General features: G+C 38.1%; 1 protein-coding gene and 1 non-coding gene across 2 annotated transcripts; both read left to right on the top strand.

Moving 5' to 3' along the window:
- The first annotated feature begins 896 nt into the window (after nt 1-896).
- On the top strand, nt 897-1,003 carry LOC141716525 (small nucleolar RNA R71). The gene has a single exon (XR_012573231.1). It is a non-coding gene; the product is annotated as a small nucleolar RNA R71 (small nucleolar RNA).
- Nucleotides 1,004-20,086: 19,083 nt separating this feature from the next.
- On the top strand, nt 20,087-22,134 carry LOC141713947 (uncharacterized). The gene is made up of 4 exons (XM_074517505.1): nt 20,087-20,194; nt 20,462-21,681; nt 21,835-21,991; nt 22,087-22,134. Exons 1-4 carry the CDS (start codon nt 20,087-20,089, stop codon nt 22,132-22,134), a joined length of 1,533 nt encoding a protein of 510 aa, XP_074373606.1.
- Nucleotides 22,135-25,743: the final 3,609 nt, after the last annotated feature.

The raw sequence follows: 25,743 nt of genomic DNA on the forward strand, positions 1-25,743 counted from the left end.
CTCCCCTGTATTACCCTCAGGCGGAGTGTGCTCAACAGTAGTATTCCTTATTTCTACTTATTTGTCCTGCTGTACTACTTCTTTCTCAGCACCAACTTCTTCAGTCAATTCTTGAGTTTGTTCGGGATTCGCAACCTTTCCAGACCTTAAAGTGATTGCCTTTACCTGCTCCTTAGCTTCCCTCTTTCCTGGCACTTCAGTGTCACTAGGTAGTGTACCAGGCTGATGATTTAGAAAGGCATTGGTAATTTTCCCAATTTGACTTTCCAAGGTCTTGATAGAAACGGCTTGACTCTTGTACATAAGCTTCAACTCCTCTAATTCAGATTTCTCATTGGCTTGTTGCAGCTGAAGTTGTTGTCTTGGTACATACTGTGGTTGCTGAAAACTAGGGGGTTGTACTGCTTAGCTAGATATTGCTGATAAGGCTGTTGAACCGCATTCTAAGTGTTGCTCTAGCTGAAATTAGGATGATTATGGTCATTGGGATGATAGGTGGCTGGCACTGGTTGCTGCGATCGCTAGAAGTTGCTCACAAACTGAGCTGATTCACTAGAAATTACACACTGATCAATCTCGTGGGCACCAACACAAAGCTCACTGACACTAGCGATTTGATTAACTCCATAATTAGCCAAAGTGTCCACCTTCATCATCAAAGCCTTAAGTTGGGCAGCGATAGCAGTTGCTGCGTCCAACTCCAGAATTCCTGCGACTTTTCCATGAGTCAGCCTCCGGAAGGATTCTGGTACTCATTAACAGCCATCAATTCAATAAGTTCATAAGCTTCATCGTAGCTCTTAGCCCACAAGGCTCCTCCTGATACTGCATCAAGCATGGGTCTAGAAGTAGCACCCAATCCATTGTAGAAGCAATTAATAATCATCCAATCAGGAATGCCATGGTGTGGGCACTTCCTTAGCATTTCCTTATATCGATCCCAAGCCTCACATAGAGATTCCCCTGTTTGTTGAGCAAACTGGGTAAGAGCATTCCTGATTGCAGCAGTCTTCACCATGGGGAAGAATTTAGTGAGAAACTTTTGCGCAAGATCCTCCAAAGTGGTGATAGATCCTGCTGGCAGAAAGTGTAACCAGCACTTAGCCTTGTCCCTTAGAGAGAATGGGAACAGCGTATCTTGATAGCGTCTTCAGTCACATCATTGAATTTGAAAATATCGCATATCTCGATGAAATCCCTGATGTGCATGTTGGGGTCTTCAGTAGGAGAAACCCCAAACTGAACTGAGTCCTGTATCATCTGAATCGTGCTTGACTTGATCTCAAAAGTGTTAGCCCTGATGGCCGGTCTGATGTTGCTTGAGTGAATGTCATTAATCTTCGGCTAAGAATAGTCCATCAAAGCCTTCGGATTTTCTGCTTGATCTCCCATTGCTACTACAACTGGTTCTTCGACTTTCTTCTCTTCTTCTACCTTCTTTTCTTCCTAAAAAACTTCCTTCCGAACTACCACAACTTCTTCCTCAGCTTTATCCAGTGTTCTCTTACGAGTAAGCGAACGCGTATGCATACACCCTCGCTAGAGTACCTGAAATAAGACAAGAAAACAGATAAGTAACAATGTCCGAGTCAATGAACTTTAACGACCACTGATGGAAAACACATAAACAATGAATTAACACTGCAGTCCCCGATAGCGGCGCCAAAAACTTGTTAGTCGCTAAACACGCGCTAATAATACACGCAAGTATATGAGTTCGCAAGTAGTATAGAATCTTTTCTAGTTCGTTCCCACAGAGACTGTATTTGTTAACTAATTAATTCACACACTTAAGCAACAGTGTATGGTTATTATTCAATGCTAAGACGATAACTAATTGAGGTTGTTTATAACTAAGAATTAAACTAATAATTATAACTATGAGAATAAGATTAATTGAATTAATAAGTATGACAAACATGGGATTCTAACTTCATTAAATACTTCATTCAATAACCTTATTGATCTTAACCTTAGCATGCAATGGTGATAATACTAATCAGATAACACGAAACTAATAAACGCCAACTTTCGTTGCGCGAGTACCATACTATCAGACATCCACAAAAGAGATAGAAGCTGAATAGACACCAATTATATTGAGACCCTATATGTCTATATAATTTGACAACATAACGGTTTAAGCACAAGTTATCTATCTTGATTACATAGGGCAAGTAAGATGGTTAAAATTACCTACAAATCATGCATGACAATACATGAACCTATGCTAGCATGGCAAGTTCTAAATCCTTAAGTTCACTTTTGCTTCATTAAGAATTAACACACTATCTTATAAGTTCGCGATGCTCATAGGATGAATACGCACAACCAATACTAGGATATCATACAATTACCACATACTAAGGCATCAAACAATTTAACTAAAGAAATCCATAAATAAATCCGCTAGAACCCCACGATAACGACTAGCCCATAATCGGACTCATCATCAACGTGGTTTCCGATGAAAGCATGGTATATAAAATGTAGTCTTTATAACGAATAATTAAAACCAAGTACAAACAAGAGTATAGGTTCAACAAAATAAGAAACGAGCATCCAAGATTACAACTCAAAACAAAGATTCACAACAATAAACTAGATCGTCTTCGCCTTTGTTGAATTGTGTTATAGGTCTCTTGTCGTCTTCTCCTTGTGCTCTGGTAAGTCTCCTTATTAAAAAACGATCTTGAGTTATCAATATATAGCAGTCCAATCAACCCAGGAGTCCAGAAAATAGAATTGAAAAAGAATCAGGATTTTATTATCCCGACACGGCGCGGCCGCGCGCTTCATCAGTGTAGCCGCACCGGCTTTCTGTACTTCGGTGCGGCTGCACGCATGTTTACGCGGGCGCGTTGGGCTTCTTCCTGAAATAACTTCTTTTCTTTTTCTTTATCCTGCAGCTTCGAGCCGACTTCAACGAGCTTTTATTCCAGCACCACCTAGACACCATATTAGCACCAAAACAATGCTAATTCACCTGATTCACAAATTAATGCCTGAAATGCAAAAATACTAGAAAACACGTTAAAACACTTAACAACTTAAGTACAAATGCACCAATCCAAAGCTTATTAGAGCATTATAAAGTGTCATAAATGCCACTCAACAGTGACAATGTCATGAGAAAGGCAAGTATAGCACATTTAAGTGCCAGTGTATTGCAAGACACACAAGGGTTTGAGGCTGGTGCACATGGCAGTAACCCAGTCAAATCCCCTCCAATTCAATTGGAGGTTCCCACTGTAAGTGGAGGACAACACTAGAATATATTTCAAGAAAGACTAGAGTTGGCATGAGTGATTTTGCAGATGTATAATTAGTTAAGTCGAACATCTAAAGAAAACATCCTGAAACAGTGTTTGAATTACAAGGATTTCATCACTTGTTGATTTCCTTGAGGCTCAGGTAAATAAGTTCACTCATCATGCTCATTTTACATTAATCAGTATTAACTCTGACAGATCTTTTACAAGAGTTATCAGAACCAAGGATTATAGTATCCACATTAAAAATATACAATTATACTAGAGCAGTTTGCATTTCTAAAGAGATTTGACTAGTGTACCTCTGAAGAAATGCACTATAAATAAATACTAATGGAGACAGTCATACCAAGCTCTAGACAATTGCATTAGTCCATACAGTGCCTTTAGAAGCTAGTGCACAAATTCTGCAATTCTTGAATCTTTCAGATCCTGAGATTGAGGTACAAAAGCTTTTTCTTTAAGATCTTTAGTTAGAAAAGCACTATATGTTTCAGTTTGATAGATTTTGAAACTGACATGAGCCGAAAAGACTTGAAAGATATTGATTGCTTCAACTTTTATTGCCAGTGAGAATATCATTGTCAACCTTCACTTCCTGCAGATTATCTTCAGCTATACTAGATTTATTCTTTAAAGTCATGCCATTTATGTAATATATAAGTGATGATGTCAAAGATCACTGGAGATAACAATATCATTTGTGTCTCTGATCAAAGTATGAAACAAGACAGATGGACATCTGATCTAAGGAGGAGATTAATGAACTGTTATTTTTTGGTAATCAGTTAAACTTGGGGCCAACCCTAAGTAAGTTGAATTGTTATCTTAATTTATATTTTGTACTTGTAACACTTAAAGTCTGTAAAAATGCAAAGGAGCAGACTGGAGTATTTTTCCTTAAACAGTATGAAGCCTAAGGATTCTATCTGGAAGAAGATCAAGAAGATCATGTCTCAGAAGAATTTTGAAGAAGCTTGGAGTTGAATAAATTTGTTTGGAGAAAAATACTCTAAGTCAAGATCTCTACAAGTCACAGATTTAATGTTATAGAGAAGACATTCGAGAACTCCGGAATGGCTTATCGAGAAGTCAGGATAGCTACTAGAGAACTCAGGAAGATATCGACAAGCCAAATTGAAGAACTGAAGATTGGAGATAACGACAAGTCATTCCTTCACTAGAGAACTCAGAGTTATTGACAAGTCTACATTCAGTAGAGAACTCTGAGTTATCGATAAGTCAAGTTCCACTAGAGAACTCGGAGATATCGATAAGTCAAAATTCACTAGAGAACTTTGAGATATCGACAAGGTGAATTTGACTAAAGAACTCTGAGATATCGACAAGTTAAGAAGCCACTAGAGAACTAAGAGTTATCGATAAGTCAAAGTGAAGATGTGAAGACTAGAGATCTCGACAAGCCTAAAATCTCTTATAGAGAACTAAAGACCTCTACAAGCCAAACTAAACATAGAATACTGGAGAACTCGATAAGTCAATATACTTATCGAGATGTCAAGTATTTTATAAACCTAAACTGGAGATCTCGAGGTACAATCTCAAAGTACAAAATTGCATATCAGTGGAATATCCAAGATAAACAATCAACAAACAATCCAACAGCTGGATTGACAAGTCTACGAAAAGCAACTTGAAGAATGTGCAAGATCAATGGCAAAGATTAACTGACAGATGAAGATTAAAGTGAACACGGGATGCTAAAGATATGCTAAGCCAGAAATGGAAGATCTGCTTTTCTATAAATAGAAATGACAAGTGACAGTTTAGAAAAGCTAATAGCATGTTTTATTATCCACTATGTAAACCAGCAGTTAACTAAGTTATAAAGTTAACGCTAGTCCTTTAGTCAGTTGTAACAATTTAGATCAGATTTCTTGTAACACTCTCAAATAGAAGCTAAGCTCTTTATCAACAAAGAGCCTAGAAATTTTATAGCAAAACAGTCTTAATTTTAATATAAAATTAAGTGAGTTTTGAAGATTTGTGTTCTTTATTTTTGTACAAGTTTAAATTCTACATGAACACATTTCACTACAAGAATCAATGTACTTTGTTCAACCATAAACATTCAAGAAAAGTTCAAAAACAGTCAAACACATTCACCCCCTGTGTGTTATTCATTTTCTAACAAGTGGTATTAGAGCAAAATCTGAAAGTAAACAGATTTAAGATCTTGGAAGAATGAATACACAAGAAAATCAGTAGTATCAAAATTCCTACCTTTGACAAAGCTAACGACACTCTTTGGAAAAAGAAAATGATGTTGTTCATCAAGATGGCCAATCCACTTTACATTCAGATCCTCAAGGATGAACCTTTCATTCCTACGGTTAGAATTAAGGAATCCATAGATGGAGACAGGATTATCCCAACTCTTTATGCTCCAAAAGATCCTGCTGAGTATACTGATCCCGAAAAAGAGAAAGTATCCCTGGATAGTAGCTTGCAATTAATATTGATTGAGTCACATGACAATGTGATGTACAACATTGTCAACTGTGACACTACCAAGCAAATATGGGAAAAGATTGAGATACTCTGTGAAGGAACTGAAGAAGTTAGGTCAAACCAACGAAGGATATTGATTTCACAGTATGAGGGTTTCATGGCTAAGCCAAAGGAAAGCATTATTGATGTGTTTGAAAGATTCAATAAGCTGATAAATGACTTGAAACTTCATGATAAATACTATGAAGCCGAAGAAGTGAATCTAAAGTTCATGCTTACTTTCTCTGAGGCATCTTCTTCATGATCTTCTTCCAGAGTTTATTCTTAGGCTTGAGACTATTTACAAAAAAATACTTCAGTCTAATCTATTTAAATTTTTATAGACTTAAGTGATACAATACAAAAAGCAAAGTTAGATTATCATACAACTTACTTAGGGTTGTCAATTTGACTTAGTCTTGTTATAGCACAGGCATGTCTTGTACAACAGAGATTCTTTCACCTTCTTGGAAAGTTGTTATACAAACATTCCTCTTGAATGACTCTTCTAGTTACTTTCTTAACATACGTGTCTCTTAGAAGATAAGTTGATCTAGACTCCTTGCCTTTTTCTTTGATAGATCAAGTTTGATCTTGATGATGAAACATTTTCTGAGATGTAGAGATTTAGAACTAAAGTTCCTGGAAACTCCCCCTGAATGAGAGACTAAAATTTTGTTAGCAGTTGATGTCACTTCAGTTTCTCTATCGAATGATAGCTTGTCAATGGCTAGCTCTTTTTGATCAGTTTCTGTCTCGTTGAGTTGATCAATGGCTATACCATTTTGTTGTTCAACTGTTATTTCCACATGTCTTGAATTAGCATTTTGACATGATGATTTCTCTTAAATCATTACAATCATCAACTTCCCACTCATTCTTCTTATTTCTTGATTTGAGATCATCTTCAAGAATCTGATCCTTCAATTCTTATATCTTCTTTTTATCAGGTGCATCATGGATTAATTCCATAAGATTCCTTTTGACTTCCAGATTGTAGATCCTGTATATTAGATATATTTGAGATGTCATGTCTAATCTGTTGTGTTTAGTTTCAGAACTAAATATCAGGACTTACTGGAAATCAAAACTTACTGAAGTCAGAACTTATATCAGAACTTAAGGCCGTCAGGATTTATATCAGGACTTAAGTGCGGGTACTTCAGATAAGGAATACATTGTAACCTAGCACCTCTTAGTGATATTGTTCATCACTGAGAGAGAACAATTGTTTTATTGTAACAGAGTTTATATTGAATATACTTGATTACTGTTACATACTTGTGTTGATAAATTGATTTGATTGTATAAACACTATATTCAACCATCTTCTATAGTGTTGTGTGACCTATCACTGTAGGTTCTTCCTACTGAGCATATAATAAGGGTTCTCCCTACTGCTTTAGCTTCAAGTTTGACAATAATTTCTCCTTGTATTAAGATGAAGCATTTGCAGCCAAAGTTATGAAGAGATTCCCAAGTTGTTTTCTTACCAAATACTTGATTGATCAAAGAGGTATTCTGAGTAAAGCCTTTGTTGTAGATGGTTTTAGTCTAGAAATATGTAAATGTCTTTGATTCTCCAAGTATTGCTCTTTCTGCTTCACTGAGTATTCCATTGTTCTTTTCAGCTGCTCCATTCTGCAGTGGAGTTCTTGATACAGAAACTCATGAGTTTTTCCCTCAAATGCACAAAATTCTTTAATGTGACAAATGACTATTGCAACAACTTTAATTTTTGAGAGCCGGAAGAATATCCAAGTAAATATTAAAATACCACTGGTGATCATCAGATAGAGTTTACTCTATTGTATAACATAGACTTACTCAGATGAATTCTCATGTATGTATTGCAGGTGGTTGTCAAATATTGACTTTGTCTTCTTCTTGAATAAGATCATCTTCTTCTTATCATATTGATAAGCAACATGGAGACCATCCATGGGAAGCTCCAATTTTGGTGTTACTCCCACTGGGTTCTTCTTAATTTAAAGATTCAATTGACACAACTTCTTGTGTTCAAGCCATTTTTCATCCTTATTTATCTTTCTGAGCAGACAAACCATTGATTCAGCATTAGTTGAGGTGAAATCAGCTACATACACATTTTGTTTTCTCTTTTCATACAAAAGGACCTTGTTGTCACTTTTGTTAATGACCACATAGGCTTCTTTATCAAAAATGACCTTAGAGTCATTGTCACATAGTTGGATGACACTTAACAAGTTGTACTTGAGTCCCTCAACCATATAATTTATGATGACATTTCCAACTGAAATCAAGTCATATCCCACAGTTTGACATTTGCTATCATCTCCAAAGATAATACTTGGGCCAACTTTCTCTTTAAACTTGGTGAGCAGGGATGAATATCCAGTCATGTGATATGAACAGCCATTGTCTATATACCATACATTCCTGCACACAGAAAAACCATTTCAAACCGACTTAGGTACCCATATCCTCTTGGGTCCAATCATGTTGACTGTCTTCTTTCCTTTTGTGACCATCTGATGTCCTAGGATTAGTAGGATTTAGGTCAATTTTTACTCCAGGTACTGATCTTTGAGAAAAAGTATTGGTGTTATAGTTAGATGAGAGAGCTCGAGAGTGCTTCTTACCAGAGGAAGATGCAAACATTCTATTCATACCTTCCATACTCAACGGCATGTTAAATGCAGAGTAGTAAGGATTAAGATTGATTGCCATGTTATTACTGTTTTGGCTAAACACACTAGGCATATTTGGCATGGCACACATAAGTATAGGAGGAACAGACATGAAAGGAATGAAAATAGTTTTACATCTAGTAGATTAATATTTAATATTACCACACTTGACACAAGTTTTTCTTGGAGCAAATTTATCAGGGGTGTATTTGGTGTGCTTGTTAATCCCTACTTTTCCATTCCTGTTGTTTTCCGCTTGATTTCCATTCTAAGTTTATCCTTCAATTTCTTGTTGGAAAAGTAGCCTATGTTGCTCTGCTCAACTCATTTGGTTTTGCTGCTTACTCTCTTGAAAGAGCTCTTGCTCACTTGTTCAACATCTTCAATTAACATGTCCAGTTTGCAAGTACTGATATTTTCTTTCAACAAACAATTTTTATCCCTTGAGTTCTCTTCCTTCAATGAATAATTATTATTTGTTGATGCATATTTATCAGTAGAATTATCTTGTTCATATTTCTTTTTCTCCATTTCTCAAGCATATTCACAAAAAGACTCAACATTTTCAAGATCTGTGAATTTTCTTGCTACATCTTTAGATTCCTTCCATTTAGCAATTACCTCTTGTTCAAGATTTAATTGTCTTTTTAGAATTTTTTCTCTCTTTAATATTCTCATAAAGTCATCTTTGATAGCTAGCAATCATTCTTAGGATTCTCATAATCAAGCAATTGATTATTTAATAAGTTATTTCTCTCAAATAACAAGGAATTGGCATTTTTAATCATAAAATTTTCCTTTTTAAGATATTTCAGAGTGATATGGAAGTTGTACAATTCAAAAGACATATCATTGATAGTTTCTTGACATTCACTCTTATTCAACTTAGTGAGATCAGCTGTAATTACCTAACTACTTCCTGAAGTTATCTCTGAATCATCATCTTTTGACATGAGAGACAGATATAGAAATTCTTTGTTCAAATCTAAAATCTGGGTTTCTACCTCCTTCTTCACCATTGTTGATTGAATCAGCTTCAAGACCTTTAGGCCTTTGATTTGTTGAAGGCTTGCTCTGATACTAATTGTTATTCCGTACAATCAACTTAGGTTAATTTGTAGAAGGGGGGTTGAATATAAATTAAAAAAATTAAAATAATCCGTACTTTGGAGATGAAATATGAACACCGATATTCAAAATTTTTAGGTGGTTTATTTTCAACTTTCCACCGGAGGTTTATTTGAAGAAATAATCTGTTACAATTACATAAGTAATCTCACAACTGCGTTTTACAGCGTTTCACTCAGAGGAGAATCTCTCTCTCTCTCTTTCTCTCTCTCTCTCTTGCTCTCTGAAAATGTAAAACCTATCTCTGAAAATATAAAATTTATTTCTTGAGTGAAACATCTGCTACTACTTGGTTTATAAATCACCAATTTACAATGCTTGCTAGACAATACACAACACGGTCTTCGAGATCCAGCAAGATTGCTTCTTCGTTCTCTTTCCTGTGAGACTTGACAAATGAGGCTAGATTGTATCTTGATATATTGCTTTGAATATCCCTCCAATTTGTCATGCATGGAAATGAAATATTTCTTCTTCTTCTTCAGAATCCAATATCACATTCAAAGTTTGTCTTGACTTCCATTTTCTTTACTGAGATTCCCATCAGTCCATGTGTTTTATCAGACTCGAGACTTGACCACTGTCTAGTCGCTATCACCAGCTATGTGATTTCTTTTAGTCGTTGACAGTCACTTGAATAGCCGTTGATGGAATGATATTGCTAGCTATTGATGTTGCATCTTCATTTAAAAGTTGATAGCTCACTTTCACTTAATCAGAATTACACGGCATCGAGTATTTATAATTAACCACTCTATTCTAGATTATCCATTAAGTCAATATGGCTTCTAAAGGAATAACGTTTTATTGTTATCTAAAACAAGGAATCTCATAAGAAAATGTTGCAAAATCATCATCCGTTGATGGGAAACTCCTTCGACGCAATTATCAGGGGCGCGCTCTACCACTGAGCTAATAGCCAACGGCTATCCCTTAGGATGGTTAGCCGTTGAATGCTACAGTTTATTTTAATATAATCTTGCAATGTGATTTGTTTATCATTAGGATTTATGCTTGATTCCTAACACTGATCACGACTATCAAAAATTTGGATAAGATCGTCATTTTTATTCGAAATAAAATATATATAAGAATATAGTATAGGTAATGTATAAAAATACTAGTCTTTGATTTTTTGCGATTTTATCATATTTTAAAAATATTTACAAAGATACATTTTGCAACTAAAATCAACGAAATGCAACTCTGTTTTCAATTTTCTAAAAAAATAATTAAAAATTATTTTTGGTTGCAGTTTAGGTTTCATTTGATTAATCAGTGTAATTTGTTAAGAAATATACTCTGCAACCAAATGTGATTTTAATTAATAATTTTTGAAGTTTCTAATGTGGTTGATTGTGGTTATTTTAGTTACAAATGTAGTTGTAAAGTTATTATTTCCACATATATCTTTTAAAAGATGGTATTTTTCCAAAAAAATAAAAAGAAAAAGTATTTTTGTAAAAATGTTTAAATATACACATGGGTATCTCAAAAAAGCCCCGTAAATAATAGGTTGTAGAAGGTATAAAATATACTATGAAAAAAAATTCAAAATTGAAATTTCCCTGCATGGTTTAAAAAACACCATATATATTTAAATATAGGTACATTTTAACTTTTTAATGCACAATTATATGTGTCACAGTTTTTATTTATTTTTCAAAGATTTGTTAATATTATTTATTTATTTTTCAAAGATTTGCTAATATTTTTTTAATTAATCTGTCATTTCGTTTTGCTACTTGCAGTTATGCAACAATTATAATGAAATCTTTTCTTGCTTCAATATTTATCACCAAATATAATATTTTTCTATTTTGCATATATGTATATTTAACATGTATCTAAAATATAAAAATTCATATTATACTAGAGATATAGCAACACATCTGGTGATGATGTTGATGATACTATGGATGCTTAGCTACCTGTTCCAGGAGTCAGATTCGGGGAGCTTCTAAATGGTTGATGTCGAAGGAAATGGATGTTGGTCAGGTATCCTCTTGGTTATTTAAGTTCAATTTTAGTATTATTATCTTCAAGTAGGTTATCATATGTAGTGGCTATTTAAGCTTTGTTTGGATTGAGGGTGAAATAGAGAGGGGTTGAGTCTAGGCTAATCTAGGTTGGGTTGGGTTAGGTTGTGCTCAACCCTTACCCTGTTTGGATGTAAAAGTTGAGAGGATTGGGGTTCAACCCTTACCTCATTAAATTTATAGAAAAAGATGTAAAAATTGAAAATTTATTTATTTAAATTAAATTAAAGAAATAGTATTATTGTATTATAAAAATAATATTTTACTCTTTTAAATTGAATAAAAAAAATTCATAATATTATATCATTTTGGATAATGTATATATGGAAGGGTTATAGAATAATTCTAATCAAATGAAATACTCATCTTAAGATTTTGATTATATTTATCGTTACATGTACATTGTTCAAATTTTGGAGTCTTGAATCTATAAATCTTGCAAATTGACTGCAACATAAAGTTCTACTTGGTAGAAATGGGAATGACAGATTTCTTTACACAATTGGCCAACAGGATGTTCTATAGCCCACTATTAATTCCGAAAATAAGGATTTATGACCCGGAACATTGAAATAGCAGAAGATAACGATAATACACCCAAGGTCTTACAGTTAACAAGTGTCTTTAAAAACATATGATAAAATTCTCCAACATGCCACCAAGATCATCATTTTCCACATTTCTCAGTCATGAGCTTATTAGGGCTACTCCAAGACGGGCCAAGGTTTTTGGCCTAAATCTTCGCCTAAATTTGGACCGAGACAATTTTCTATTCCAACAGTTCGGTTTAAATTTTGGTCCAAATTCATATATCAATATTTTATTCTTTCAACTATTAATATATTGTTATTTTAATGTGTTTTTACTAATTCACATACCTATTCATATTAATTTCAAACTTAAAAATTTATTAAATTATAAAAACATTACACTTAAACAAGAAAAAATAATACTATAATTAATTAACTAAAAAAATAAAAAATATTGAACTCCTCCGAATTAGTATATTGTTCCCACAAATACTCGATTAATGCATCTCGAAGAGCAATATGAGCTTTTTTATTTTTCGATATCGTCCAAGAAATTGTTGATATCGAGTATTTTCATCATTTTCAACCGTCTCAACTTCTGGATTGGGAATTTCGATCAGCTCTGAATTAGAGCACTCAAATCACGTTCATCATCAATCAAGTATATTATTAATTTGAATTATAATATATTTTTGTTAAATAACTATTATATATATAAATGAAAAATAAAAAATATAATTAAAAACTACTTAATATATATAACAACATTCAATCAAAAAACTAATGAATATATAAAACATAAAAAGTTAATATTTGATTATTAAACAGATTTAGGCCGATGAATAACACTAGCCTAAATTGAAATAGGGCAATAGGCCACTGTTGGGTAGATTTGAACCGAAATCGGTCCAAATTTAGGCCAATATGCCACTTTTGGAGATGGCCTTATTGCCATTATACTACTGCAAGTATAGAATGAGTTGACAACTGTTAAAATAGTATGAAAGTATACTGAAATCAATATCCCTATTTATGATCCAAAAGACAAGTAGACTAAACAATCTCATTTAACAATCGCAGATTTATGGAACAACCTGTAAACACAGAGAACACAGTGCCAAAGTTTCTTAATTTATTTTATATATACTTTCGAATTTGGGATTTGAAAAATAAAGACCTAGAAATGCATTTTGCCTGTAGATAACATACTACATTCGAAAAGAAAAAAACTAAAAACTAGTAATAAGATCTACATCAACAATAATGCGCAACATTTCACACACACAACCGCATCAAAACTCTGGCTAAACTAAAAACTAGAAATATTTTACAAATATTTCACTTGTTTCTGTTGATAACCCAGTGACTTACTTAGAAGGTCTAACAAAAAAATATATGCAGAACATCCAGACATTGCAAGTTGTGAAACGGTGAAAAGCAATAAAAGTTAGAATATCAGGAAAATGTCAACTTTTTGTCCAGTAAAAAATAGTAAATATAACTTTGTACGGCTAGAAAAAGATACTGGGAGTTGATACTAACACGAAACCTCAGGAGAAGACACGATTTTTCAACACTTGAATCTCCGATAAGCAAAAGCTTAAACAAGTAGTCACTGTGAAGGAGCATACCAGAAATATTACCATCAAGCAAATATATTATACTCTGCACGGATATTATAATCCAAAAAGCCCAACACACCTTCCTCGTATGTATGTATAAGCAAGTAGTCATCTACGAAGAATTATCAAGCAATAATATAACCATTGATATCTAATCTTTGCCTAATCCCAATATGTATGTATCTTAGTTCATTAACGCAGTGAAGTCCACAGTAGTCCTCAATCATTCTCGAACAGCTGGAATAAGGAATAGCCTTCAATCATTCTTGAACAACCGAAATAAGGAAGGTAATAAGGACAAGTACAAGCAGTATATTCAACTCAAATTTAAGACATCAGCCATTACTGAACACGCATAAGAATACATGTTTGGTTCAATAAATCACCAATATAACAGTCAAGCAAGCACCACAAACATTTTACTGAAACACATTAACATGGCCTTGTTCATTTACAGCTCATATAAACATCAAAGTTTAATACCAAATTAACAGAAACAAGAAAATCATTACTAAATGTTATATCCAAAATTTGGCATTGGATTGACTCGGGTCAAACGCGGGCTAATTACAGTCAAACTCAGTATTGTTGTGAAAGTGAGGACGCGTCCAAGCATTAAGGACGCGCCTACTTGAGAAGGGATATGTTACGAGGCAAGAAGAGTGCGTGGTCAAGGAAGGACGCGCCCAGGCTTTATGGACGCGTCAATGTTTATAAAAGTGTTTGGCAGATGAAATCTTATGGTGATGGACGCTCTAGGACGCGCCTACTTTAGCAAGGACGCATCATAGGAGGTGAAACGCTGTGCATGATGGTTTAAAGGAAGACGCGCCCTAAATTCTAGGACGTGTCCTGTGATTTTGAATGCTATAAAGAACGATTGATGGGGAAACAAGTTTGGATTTATGAAGGTGAGGACGCGCCCAAAGGGTTAGGACGCGTCCTGTGTTTGATCTATATACTTTTGATGTTGAATCCAGGACAAAAGTTGCATGGAGAGGAGCAATGGAGGTTATTTTTACTAATGTATTTGTTGCAGGTACTCTTTGAAGAATTCCCTCCTTGAGACGGTCAAGGAGGGGGATGTTCGTGAAAAGTTTGAAGGCCTCCAGGGGTATGCCTGATGATTGAAGGCCTCCTCCTGTATTCAACGGGTGTCCTCGTTGGGGATGTGGGGTTTACTTTGGTGTGTGCTTTGGGAGCTCTGTTCTTGTATTCAACGGGTGTCCTCGTTGGAGAACTTTGGAGTCATCCTGCACTTTGCACCCAAGAGCTTGGGATCACCTGTCCTGCTATCTGGTGGGTTATCCTCATTCGGGGGATAGGGACGCGTCTGGCATTTGGGGTGAACCGTGGCTATACCTGCGTTCGTAAATCAAGGGAGATAGCTGTAGCGGAGTGTTATCCTTGCGCAGGGAGATGCACTATCCGTGAAGTCCTACGATTACGGACGAGCCTTGGGCCTTCGCGGTTGGGCCTCATAGTTGGACATTTCTAAAGCTAGCGGAAGACGGATATTGGATGGGCTTCTACTGGGCTTAGGAGTAAGAAGTCTCATCTCATTAGACTTCTTGTTCTATGAGAACTACGTCAGGCTTGATCCCTATATAAAGGGTACGTAGGCACATTGAGAGGGTAAGAAGTTGAGAGCTGATAAGAGAGCCACCACTTACTCTGATCAATCTCAGCCTAAAATAACCACAATCAACCACACACCGCTTAAGTTTCCGGCAAAGAAATACCGTCACAGATCTTAGTTCCGGCGAGAAACCTCAATCTTTGTTGTTACCAGATTCCTCCGTCAACACTAAACAATAGTACTAAACTCTAAATAAATAAAAATCATAACTTTAAAATAGTTGCACCTTCCAATTTGAAGAACAGAAACAACCCAAAGTGCGTTTGTATCTGTACGAGCGTATATGATTTATATAGGATTGAAGCGAGAGAGAAAGATAGATAGAGATTTTGGTGGAGAGAAAATGGGGGGAGAGAGGGAGGGAGTATACCTTTTCGAGAGCGAGAGGAGAGGGGAGGGGCGGACTGAGGAGAGTAGAAACAGAGAGCGAATGAAATGAATCGAAGCCAACACCCTGATTTGGGGTGTCGGGGTGTTGAAAATGAAGGGATTTTTATAAGATATAAACCCCAGCCAACCCTTTAATAAACCCCAGAACCCAACCCTCCTGCAAAAAAAGTTTCCCAAACGTGATTTTAGTAAGCCCAGCCCAGCCCAGCCTACCCTCCCTGAACCCCCAAACCAAACAAGCCCTTAGGCTTCTTGATCAGCATTTTCCAAATGTCTGGTTTAAGTTTAAGCTTTAAGTTTTAAGGTATGGGTAGTATTATTTCTGGAACAAAAATTTATCTTAGAGAGCAAAAAATTACTTAAAAAACCAAAATGCCCTCATTATCTTTTGTTTGCTTTTTATTATTGTGCTAACATGGGACAGTTTTGTCTTTTCAATTAATTTTGCTCTAAAACTAAAAATGTTAGCTTCTGAAAATAAAATTTTCCATGATGTGTTGCTGTTGTTGAAGAATGTTATCTTTTGTTGGGGGCCATTGCTTTGGGCTTCCAAAGTTGTATTGGGTACAGCCCTTTGATTTATATCATTTTAATATGCTCTTCAAAAAAAACACCACCCCTGGTCGCACCATTACGCTTGGTTTAAACTTTAGAAATGCACTTTCTTTACTTCTCAAGTGCACTTTCTTTACTCCAAGTCATAACGTGTATTTCAAAAATCAGAACAATTCGATTGAGATGTAGAACCTATTGTGGAGCTTGCGGATGAAGACACTGATGGCAGAGAAAGGCCTCGCCTGGGTAACCAAGTAGTGCCACACCCACATAGGTCTGGGCGTACGATGGACGAGCGACGTCGTGTGGAGAACACCCAAAACAAAGACGAGGAAGGAAGGGATCTTTCAGCCTTGAAAAGGAGGCTTGGCATAAGGTTGGAGGACGACGATTTGAGGATGTTGCTGGTAGAATGGCAAAAGGAAGGAAATGCCAGAGAAGCGAGGCCCCGTGATACGACGCGTGTGCCCCCCGCATTCCAAATGGATGACGGGGCGCGGCACCGCGAGCACGAGCGTGCCCCTCCGCGAGGAAGGCCCGGGAATTACTACCGGGGATATCAGAGGAATGGACGAGGAAGAATGCGATATCAATACGGAAGAGTCCCTTACAATGGTAGGAGAGGTGGAGCACACTCCGCCGGAGAAGCCCCCGCCGTTATTCCCGTAGCTTCCCACAGCGTTACTGGTAATGGGTCTGGGGCGCGTCCTCATGACCAGGACGGCGAGCGAATTCAAGTAAGAATGCAGAACAATGATGAAATTCCGCGACGCGGTCAAGATGAACCTCGTGTACGGGAAAATATCGAGGACCAAAATGGTAACGTGCCACCGCCGCAGCCTCAGGGCGAGGGGCGGCAAGATCCTCCGCCACACCCGGGGGGTAATCAAGGGGAATTTCAGCAAGTCGCAGAGCAACCCCAGCAGCCTAATGTTCAAACCATTCCTGGGTTAGGGACGTTTAATTTGAACGACCTCAAGAGGTTGCTCAACCATCTTAAAGGAGGAAGAGTAACGGCGACTGCGCAAGCTCCTTCTCCTTTTGCTGCTTTTGTGAGGGAGGCACAATTGCCCGCGGGATACAGGAACACAACCAATGACTTGCGTTTCCATGGGAATTCTGATCCTGTGGAGTTCTTGGGGCGTTTTAACATTGAAATGGATGTATATCAAGTACCTGATTTGGCTCGATGCCGTCTCTTGGCAGCCACTTTCAGAAAAGGCGCTCAGCAGTGGTTCCAAAAACTTGGTCCAGGTGTAATTACATCCTGGGAACAGATGAAAACTTTGTTTTTGACACAATTCCAAGCCGCGGTGAAGTACACACCACCTGTTACCACGCTGGCTAATGTGAAACAAAAGGAAGGAGAAAGTTTGACTTCGTATTTCAAGAGGTTTAATGCAGAATCTACTTTGGTGAGGGGTGCAACTGATGAAACATTGAAAATATTGCTTATAGCTGGGTTGCATGTGGGGACGAATTTCTGGAAGCACCTACAAGGGAAGGACCCAGTGTCGCTGGCTGATGTGCTTGCGCAGGCGGAGTCGTTCAAAGCAATCGAGCAGTCGCTTGCAGAAACAAAAAAGAATGACAATACCTATAACTCCAAGGGGCGATCCAAGAGAAGGGACAGATCCTTGAGCCCAGATTATCGGCGAAACGCCAGAAGCCCTAACAGGGTAAATGCTGTGAGCTCGCGGAGAGAATGGAGCCCACCATCGAACTACGAGAGAAGAGTCAGCAATTATACACCGCTGGCAGCGTTCATTGATCATATCTTCGAGGTAAATAAGGATAGAGGAATCTTCAAGAAGCCCGGCCGTCTAACTTCATGGCAGAGCAGAGACAAGAAGAAATATTGGGACTACCATGAGTCTACTGGCCACGACACCCATGAGTGTCGTCACTTGCGGGATTAGATTGAGGAATTGATCAAGGCAGGATACCTAGGAGAATGGATTGACAAGGTGAAGCGACGCAGGGGACTTGATGACAAGGGTAAGGATGAAAAACAGCCCCCGCGGGCGGAGGATGTTGAAAAAATAGCAGAGGTCAAGTTTCAGAGGGCTGGCAGTATCAGGGCAATTTTTGGAGGACACCCTTTTGTTGGTGATAGTAATCAAGCACTGGAGAAAAATGCGAGATAAGCGCGACATCCACCGCTCACCAACATCCACAGCTTGGAAGATAGACCCCCGAAGGTCTTTAAGGGGGAGTCCGCTGATATTACGTTCAAGGAAAAAGAATCTAGGTGGGTACATCATCCTCACAACGATGCGCTGGTAATTACCATGCTCATTGGGGCAATGAACGTACATCGAGTCTTCTTGGATAATGGAAGTTCTACAAACATCTTGTACTACAGCACCTACAAAAAACTGGGTTTCCCAGATAGTGACATGTATTTCGAAGATGCGCACGTCTATGGCTTTACTGGGGAAGCAGTGAGAGTTATGGGTTCTGTCAGGCTTCCCGTCATGCTCGGGGAAGGAGCTTTGTCGGTTACCCAAATGATATATTTCAAGGTGCTAGATCAGGATTCCGCGCATAATGTGCTGGTCGGCAGACCTTGGTTGCGAGCGTTCAGGGTGATAACCTCGATACACCACTTGATGATAAAGTTCCCAACGCCAAACGGGGTTGGCAATCTGAGAGGGTCACAGTATGAGTCACGCGACTGCTATCATAAGGCTGTCAAGGAATTTCGTAGAAGAAGGTATGAAGGGAAAGGTCTCCCATTTGAAGATGTAGAAGATATTCATACAAAACCAAGTGGAGAGGTCCATGCCCACTATTTCGTTGAAAGCCCCGGAAAGGAAGAAACCAATGTCTCTGGAAACTCTTGTTTGACGCGGGGACGTATTTCGAGGATCCGTAGCGTGGAGGAAGTGGTGGTGAACCATACCGAGGCGATCATACAGAAAGAAGTTAATGGGGAAAAGTTGGAAGGAAGAAGTGAGATTTTGCAAGGTCTCGGGAATAACCTCAAGGTGGATGCTCCTCAAAAGAAGGACGCGCCCTTGAATGAAATTGAGGTTGATGCTTCTCCAAACGAGGACGCGCCCTCAGATACGAAAGTGGAAGTCGAAGACCCCCGAGACTTTGATTTCGATTTGGATTCCAGGATCCTTATGCCCGCCGAAAAGACGGGACCGGCCGAAGACACAATATCTATTCCAGTTGATAAAAATGATCCGAGCAGGGTTTTGAAAGTGGGATCCCAGTTGGATGATGAGATGAGAGGAAGTCTTGCCTGCTTTCTAATTGCAAATCTTGATGTCTTCGCATGGAGTCATTCAGATATGATAGGAATCGACCTGGAGGTAATGTGTCACCGTTTGAATATCCTCCCAAATTGCAAAGGCATACGTCAGAAACGCCGCCCGGTAAGTGGAGAAAGGGCAATAGCGTTAAAAGAGGAAGTGGATCGGTTGTTGGAGGTGGGGCTGATCAAAGAGTCTTTCTACCCCGAATGGCTTGCAAATCCGGTACTGGTGAAGAAACCGAACGGGAAGTGGAGAACATGTGTGGATTTCACAGATCTCAATAAGGCTTGTCCAAAGGACAGCTTCCCGTTGCCAAGAATCGATTAGTTGGTTGACGCAACGACGGGGCATGCGTTGTTGAGTTTTATGGATGCATACTCCGGTTACAATCAAATTCCGATGTATGGCCCCGATCAAGAACATACATCCTTCATTACTGACAGGGGGTTATACTGTTACATAGGAATGCCGTTTGGATTGATTAATGCTGGCGCGACCTACCAGCGGTTGGTAAATATGATGTTCAAGGATCAAATCGGAAGAACTATGGAAGTGTATGTGGATGATATGCTGGTAAAGTCCAAGGTAGCGGGTGACCATATCAAGCACTTGATAGAAATATTTGACATTCTGAGGAGGTTTTGTATGAAATTAAACCCGCAAAAATGTGTGTTCGGCGTGGAGTCGGGCAAGTTTCTTGGGTTCATTGTCAACCACAGGGGAATTGAGGCCAACCCCACAAAGATCAAGGCATTGATGGATATGAAGTCACCCACCAATGTGAAACAAGTGCAGAGTTTGACTGGGAGAATCGCCGCGTTAAATTGATTTATTTCCAAGTCGTCCGATAGATGCAAGGAATTTTTCAAGGCGATCAAATTAGCTGGGAAAGACTTTGTATGGACGCCAGAATGTGAAGATGCTTTCAAAAGAATCAAGGAGCAACTGGGAAACCCTCCAATGTTGTCAAAGCCGTTGGATGGAGAGTCTCTAATACTGTACCTCACAGTTTCTGAATATTCGATCAGTGCAGTTCTGGTAAGAGAAGAAGATGGGCAGCAATCACCAGTGTACTATGTGAGCAAGCGGTTACACGACGCTGAAACTCGCTACACAAGCATGGAGAAACTGGTTTACGCCCTAATTCTTGCGTCAAGAAAATTGCGAGCGTATTTTCAAGCCCATAGAATTGAAGTTCGTACAGCGTACCCGCTGCGACAGGTTCTGCACAAATCAGAGTCATCAGGCAGAATGCTGAAATGGGCTGTGGAGTTGGGACAGTTTGACTTGGAATATGTACCTCGAACAGCGATAAAAGGGCAAGCCTTAGCCGATTTCTTGTTGGAATTTGATTTTGAAATTGATGATAAAGCTTTGGTAATGCTGCATCCGCCTCATTCTGAGGAGTCTTTGGAAGAGTTTCCGCATCCTTGGTGGATCTTGCATGTGGATGGGGCGGTTAACCATGGAGGAGCGGGTGCGGGTATAGTACTTGTATCTCCGGAAGGCCACCATCTGATGAGCGCCATTCATTTCAAGTTTTATGCAACCAATAATGATGCGGAGTATGAGGCGCTGATTAATGGCCTGAAAATCGCTTTGGAAATGGGGGTGCGGAACTTAATTGCAAGAAGTGACTCAGAGTTGGTAGTGAATCAGGTGAACGGGGGATTTCAAGCGCGAGGCCCACGAACAGAATTATACTTAAGATGTACACAGCGCCTGATTGGAATGTTCAAAGAAGTTAGATTGGAATGTGTTCCCCGGGAGAAGAACAGTAATGCGGATGCTCTGGCAAAAATGGGGTCGCAACAAGAGGCTGTATTGTTAGGATCCATCCCCCTTGAAATCCAGGAGATTCCTAGTATCCCCGAGGTGGAAACTATGCGAGTGGATGAGGCTCCCAAGGAAACATGGATGACGCCCATTCTAGCTTACATTCGTAAGGGAATACTCCCCGAGGATAAGTTTATGGCTCGCCGACTCCGCTATCAGGCTGCAAGATACGTGATATACGATGAAGTCCTGTACAAGAGAGGGTTCAACCAACCTCTGCTTAGGTGTGTTGAAGAAGAAGAAGGAAATTACATCCTAAGAGAGGTGCATGAAGGAATCTGTGGCAATCACTCGGGGGGTAGTTCGTTGGCAATGAAAGTTTTGCGCCAAGGGTATTATTGGCCCACAATGAGAGAAGATACTACAAATTTCGTCAGGGCATGTGATCGCTGTCAGCGCTTTGCAAACTACTCGTCTATGCCGACGACACTCTTGACGCCTATGGCAAGCCCATGGCCGTTCGCCATGTGGGGAATTGATCTTATCGGGGAATTGCCGAAAGCTAAAGGAGACGTCAAATATGCAGTGGTTATGGTTGATTACTTTACTAAATGGGCGGAAGCTATGCCACTGGCTACTATCACCGTAAAGAAAATCAGAGATTTTGTTTTCAACTCAATTGTATGTAGGTTTGGAATCCCTTACAAGCTTATCTCCGACAATGGAAAACAGTTTGATAGCTAGGAGTTGTGACAGCTATGTGAGGAGTTGAAAATCAAGAAGGAGTTTGCGGCGGTCTATCATCCTCAAAGCAATGGACAAACAGAAGCTGTTAACAAAATAATAAAGCATACTGTTAGATATATTTGATAATGTCATGGCTAATATGTCTTATGTTTAGCTTTCAGATCTTGTGTGAACAGGATAGATCAGTACTTAACTGTTGATCAGTGCTTATACTGGAAGTCAGGACTTAAGGATATCAGTACTTATATTATCAGGAGATAATCATCAGAAGATAGATATCAGAACTTAAGTGCTGAAGGACGATCAGATAAGGACAGTAGCTGATTAAAGGAAAGAAGATAGAGATAAAACATAAGAAGAGATATGCATGAAGAAGGAATTCCGTGAAGAATGAAATACTTGGAATAGAAGATATCTGATTGATATATTTTAGGAAGCAGAATTATATTCCACATCAATTAGCGATTATCTTGTAACTGTGTAATATATAAACACAGGCATAGGGTTTACACTATAAGTGTTATCATTATCGAAGTTATTAATATATATAACCCTAGCAGCTCTCGTGATATTTGTTCATCACTGAGAGGTAACAGTTCCATATTGTAACAGAGTTTATTGTTTCAATAAAGTTTGTTTTCTGTTACTCAAGTTCTTTAAGTTCGATTTGAGTGTACTATACACTGTATTCACCCCCTCTACAGTGTGTGTGTGACCTAACAATTGGTATCAGAGCCTATCTGTTAACTTACATACAGTTAAAGATCCAAACACAATCATGTCGAACACAGAAACTCCAACTAAGCCTACCACAACTGAGGAACCACCAAAGACACAAATTCAGAGTCCGTATAAGACCATCAGAGTTCCCATACTGAGACCATCTGAATATCCCATATGGAAGGTAAGGATGACCATGTTCCTGGAAGCAACAGATCCAGAATACCTGGATAGAATCAAGGAAGGTCCTCACAAACCAACCAAACTCGCTGTTGTAGTTGCAGGTGAAGCAGCAATGACCGTACCAAAGGAGAAGAGTGATTATACTGCTGAGGACATAGCATCAATTGCTAAGGATGCTAAGGTACGACACTTACTGCATAGTGCCATTGATAATGTAATGTCAAACAGGGTAATCAACTGCAAGACTGCTAAGGAGATATGGGATGCTCTGGAAACAAGATGTCAGGGAACTGACACAATTAAGAAGAACTGGAAGACAATACTCACTCAAGAGTATGAACACTTTGACTCAAAGACTAATGAGTCATTGAATGATTTATATGATAGATTTGTCAAACTTTTGAATGATTTGTCATTGGTTGATAAAGAGTATGATCTTGAAGATTCAAACCTTAAGTTCCTGTTAGCTCTTCCTGAATGCTGGGATTTGAAGGCAACGACAATAAGAGACAACTACAATCTTGATGAAACAACTCTTGACGAAATCTATGGAATGCTCAAGACACACGAGTTGGAGATGGAACAAAGAAGCAAGAGGAAAGGAGGAAAGTCAAGGACAGTTGCTCTTAAGGCTGAAGAAGAATTCCCCAAAGCAGCTTCCTCAAAGAAAGACAAGGGTAAAGCTCTTTTCATAAAGTCTGATACTGAGTCATCAAGTTCTGAGAGTGATGATGACTCAGATTCTGAAAGCTTGCCTGAGACTGATGCTGATGAGGAGATGATGAAGCTGTGTGCTCTTATGGTGAAAGGAATCACAAAGATTGCATACAGGAAGTTCAGGAAGGGAAAGAAGGTTTCCAGGAAAAGCATAAGTTCTGATAAGAAGAATTTCAGAAGATCTGAAGGCAGAGGAGGAAAGTCTGACAGAGGAGATTACACCAATGTTAAATGCTATAACTGTGGTGAGAAAGGCCACATATCTCCTGACTGCAAGAAGGTAAAGAGTGACAGAGGCAAGGCTCTTGTCACAAAGCAGAAAAGCTGGACAGACACTTCAGACTCTGAAAGTGAGGAGAACTATGCATTGATGGCAAATGCTGATAAAGAAAGTGCTGAGAGCAGTTCTGAAGCTGCTGAAACAAAGGTACCTCAGACTACTTATGCTTTTCATACTGATGATATTAATGAGTTGAGAAGATATCTTAAAACCATGTTTGTTAGCTATAGAGATCAAACTTTAACATGTGAAAGATTAACTTCTGAAAATCTTGCATATAAGAAAAGAAATGATTTCTTAGAAAAAGAATTAGTCATATTCCATCAAACTCAGAAGGATAGAGATGATGCTTTTTATGTTAGGGATGAAGTGCTAAAAATGAATGAATCTCTAAAAACTGAGTTAGAAAAGGAAAAAGAAATAATCAGGATTTGGACTAACTCTGGCAGAACAACTCAAAATTTGCTAAGTAGTGAAAATTGGAAAGAGGGCTTAGGTTATGGAGAAAATAAGAATGATAAAGGAACTGAAGAAATTAAGCCTGTTGTTAAGCCAAAGTTAAAACCTGTTAAGTTTGTAACTGTAAAGTCTGATAATGAGAAATCAGAAGTTAAAGAGGAATTAACTTCTGACAAACTAAAACAGGAAAAGACAGCTGAAGTAAACATAGGCTTAATGACAAAGAAGCAGCTTAAGCATAAGCTGAAAGATGTCAAGAATGCAAACAAGGTAAAATCACCTAGGAAAAATAGGAATGAAAAGGAAGGTGTGAATAAAAGCAATGATTATAAACCTGTTCCTGATGCACCTAGGAAAACATGTCATAACTGTGGAAGTTCTAACCATCTGGCTTCTTTTTGCAGGAAAAATAAGAATATTAACTCCTTACCTTCAAAATCAGGAGTTAAGAGTCAGTCAATTAGATACAAACCACAAAATCCTTATTTTCATTGTGGTAGTTTATGGCATTCCATTTATACTTGTAAGGAATATCATAGTCTGTACTATGATTATTATCAAATAAAACCTTCTTTGAAGAAAGTTTCCATTGTTCCTTCTAGTATAAATTCTGATTCAAAGTCTGATAATGTAAATTCTGATAAGAAAAATGTTAACATAAACTCTGATGCTAAATCCGCTGCAAATGTTAACAAACTTAATAAGACCAAAGGATCCAAGCAAGTCTGGGTCCTTAAAACTAATAATTAGTGGTCCTTATGATTGCAGGGCAACAGGAAGAATATTCTAGTTCTGGACAGTGGATGTTCAGGTCATATGACTGGAAATAAGGCCCTGCTATCAGACTTTGTGGAGAAAGTTGGCCCAAGTGTTTCTTATGGAGATGGCAACATTGGAAAAACATTGGGATATGGCAATATCAATCTTGGGAATATCATCATTAAAGAAGTAGCTCTGGTCTCAGGACTTAAACACAACCTTCTGAGTATAAGTCAAATCTGTGACAGAGGTTATCATGTTGATTTCTTTGAAGAACACTGTGAAATTGTGAGTAAATCTAAAGGCAAAGTTGTTCTGAAAGGATATAGACGTGGTAACATTTATGAAGCTAAGCTTTCAACAAGTGCTGATGGCTCTGCAATCTGTCTGTTAAGTAGAGCATCAATTGAAGAAAGCTGGAATTGGCATAAGAAACTCTCTCATTTAAATTTTAACAATATAAATGAACTGGTCAAGAAAG

This window comes from Apium graveolens, chromosome 3, assembly GCF_009905375.1.
Source record: "Apium graveolens cultivar Ventura chromosome 3, ASM990537v1, whole genome shotgun sequence".
NCBI classification, from domain to species: Eukaryota; Viridiplantae; Streptophyta; class Magnoliopsida; order Apiales; family Apiaceae; genus Apium; species Apium graveolens.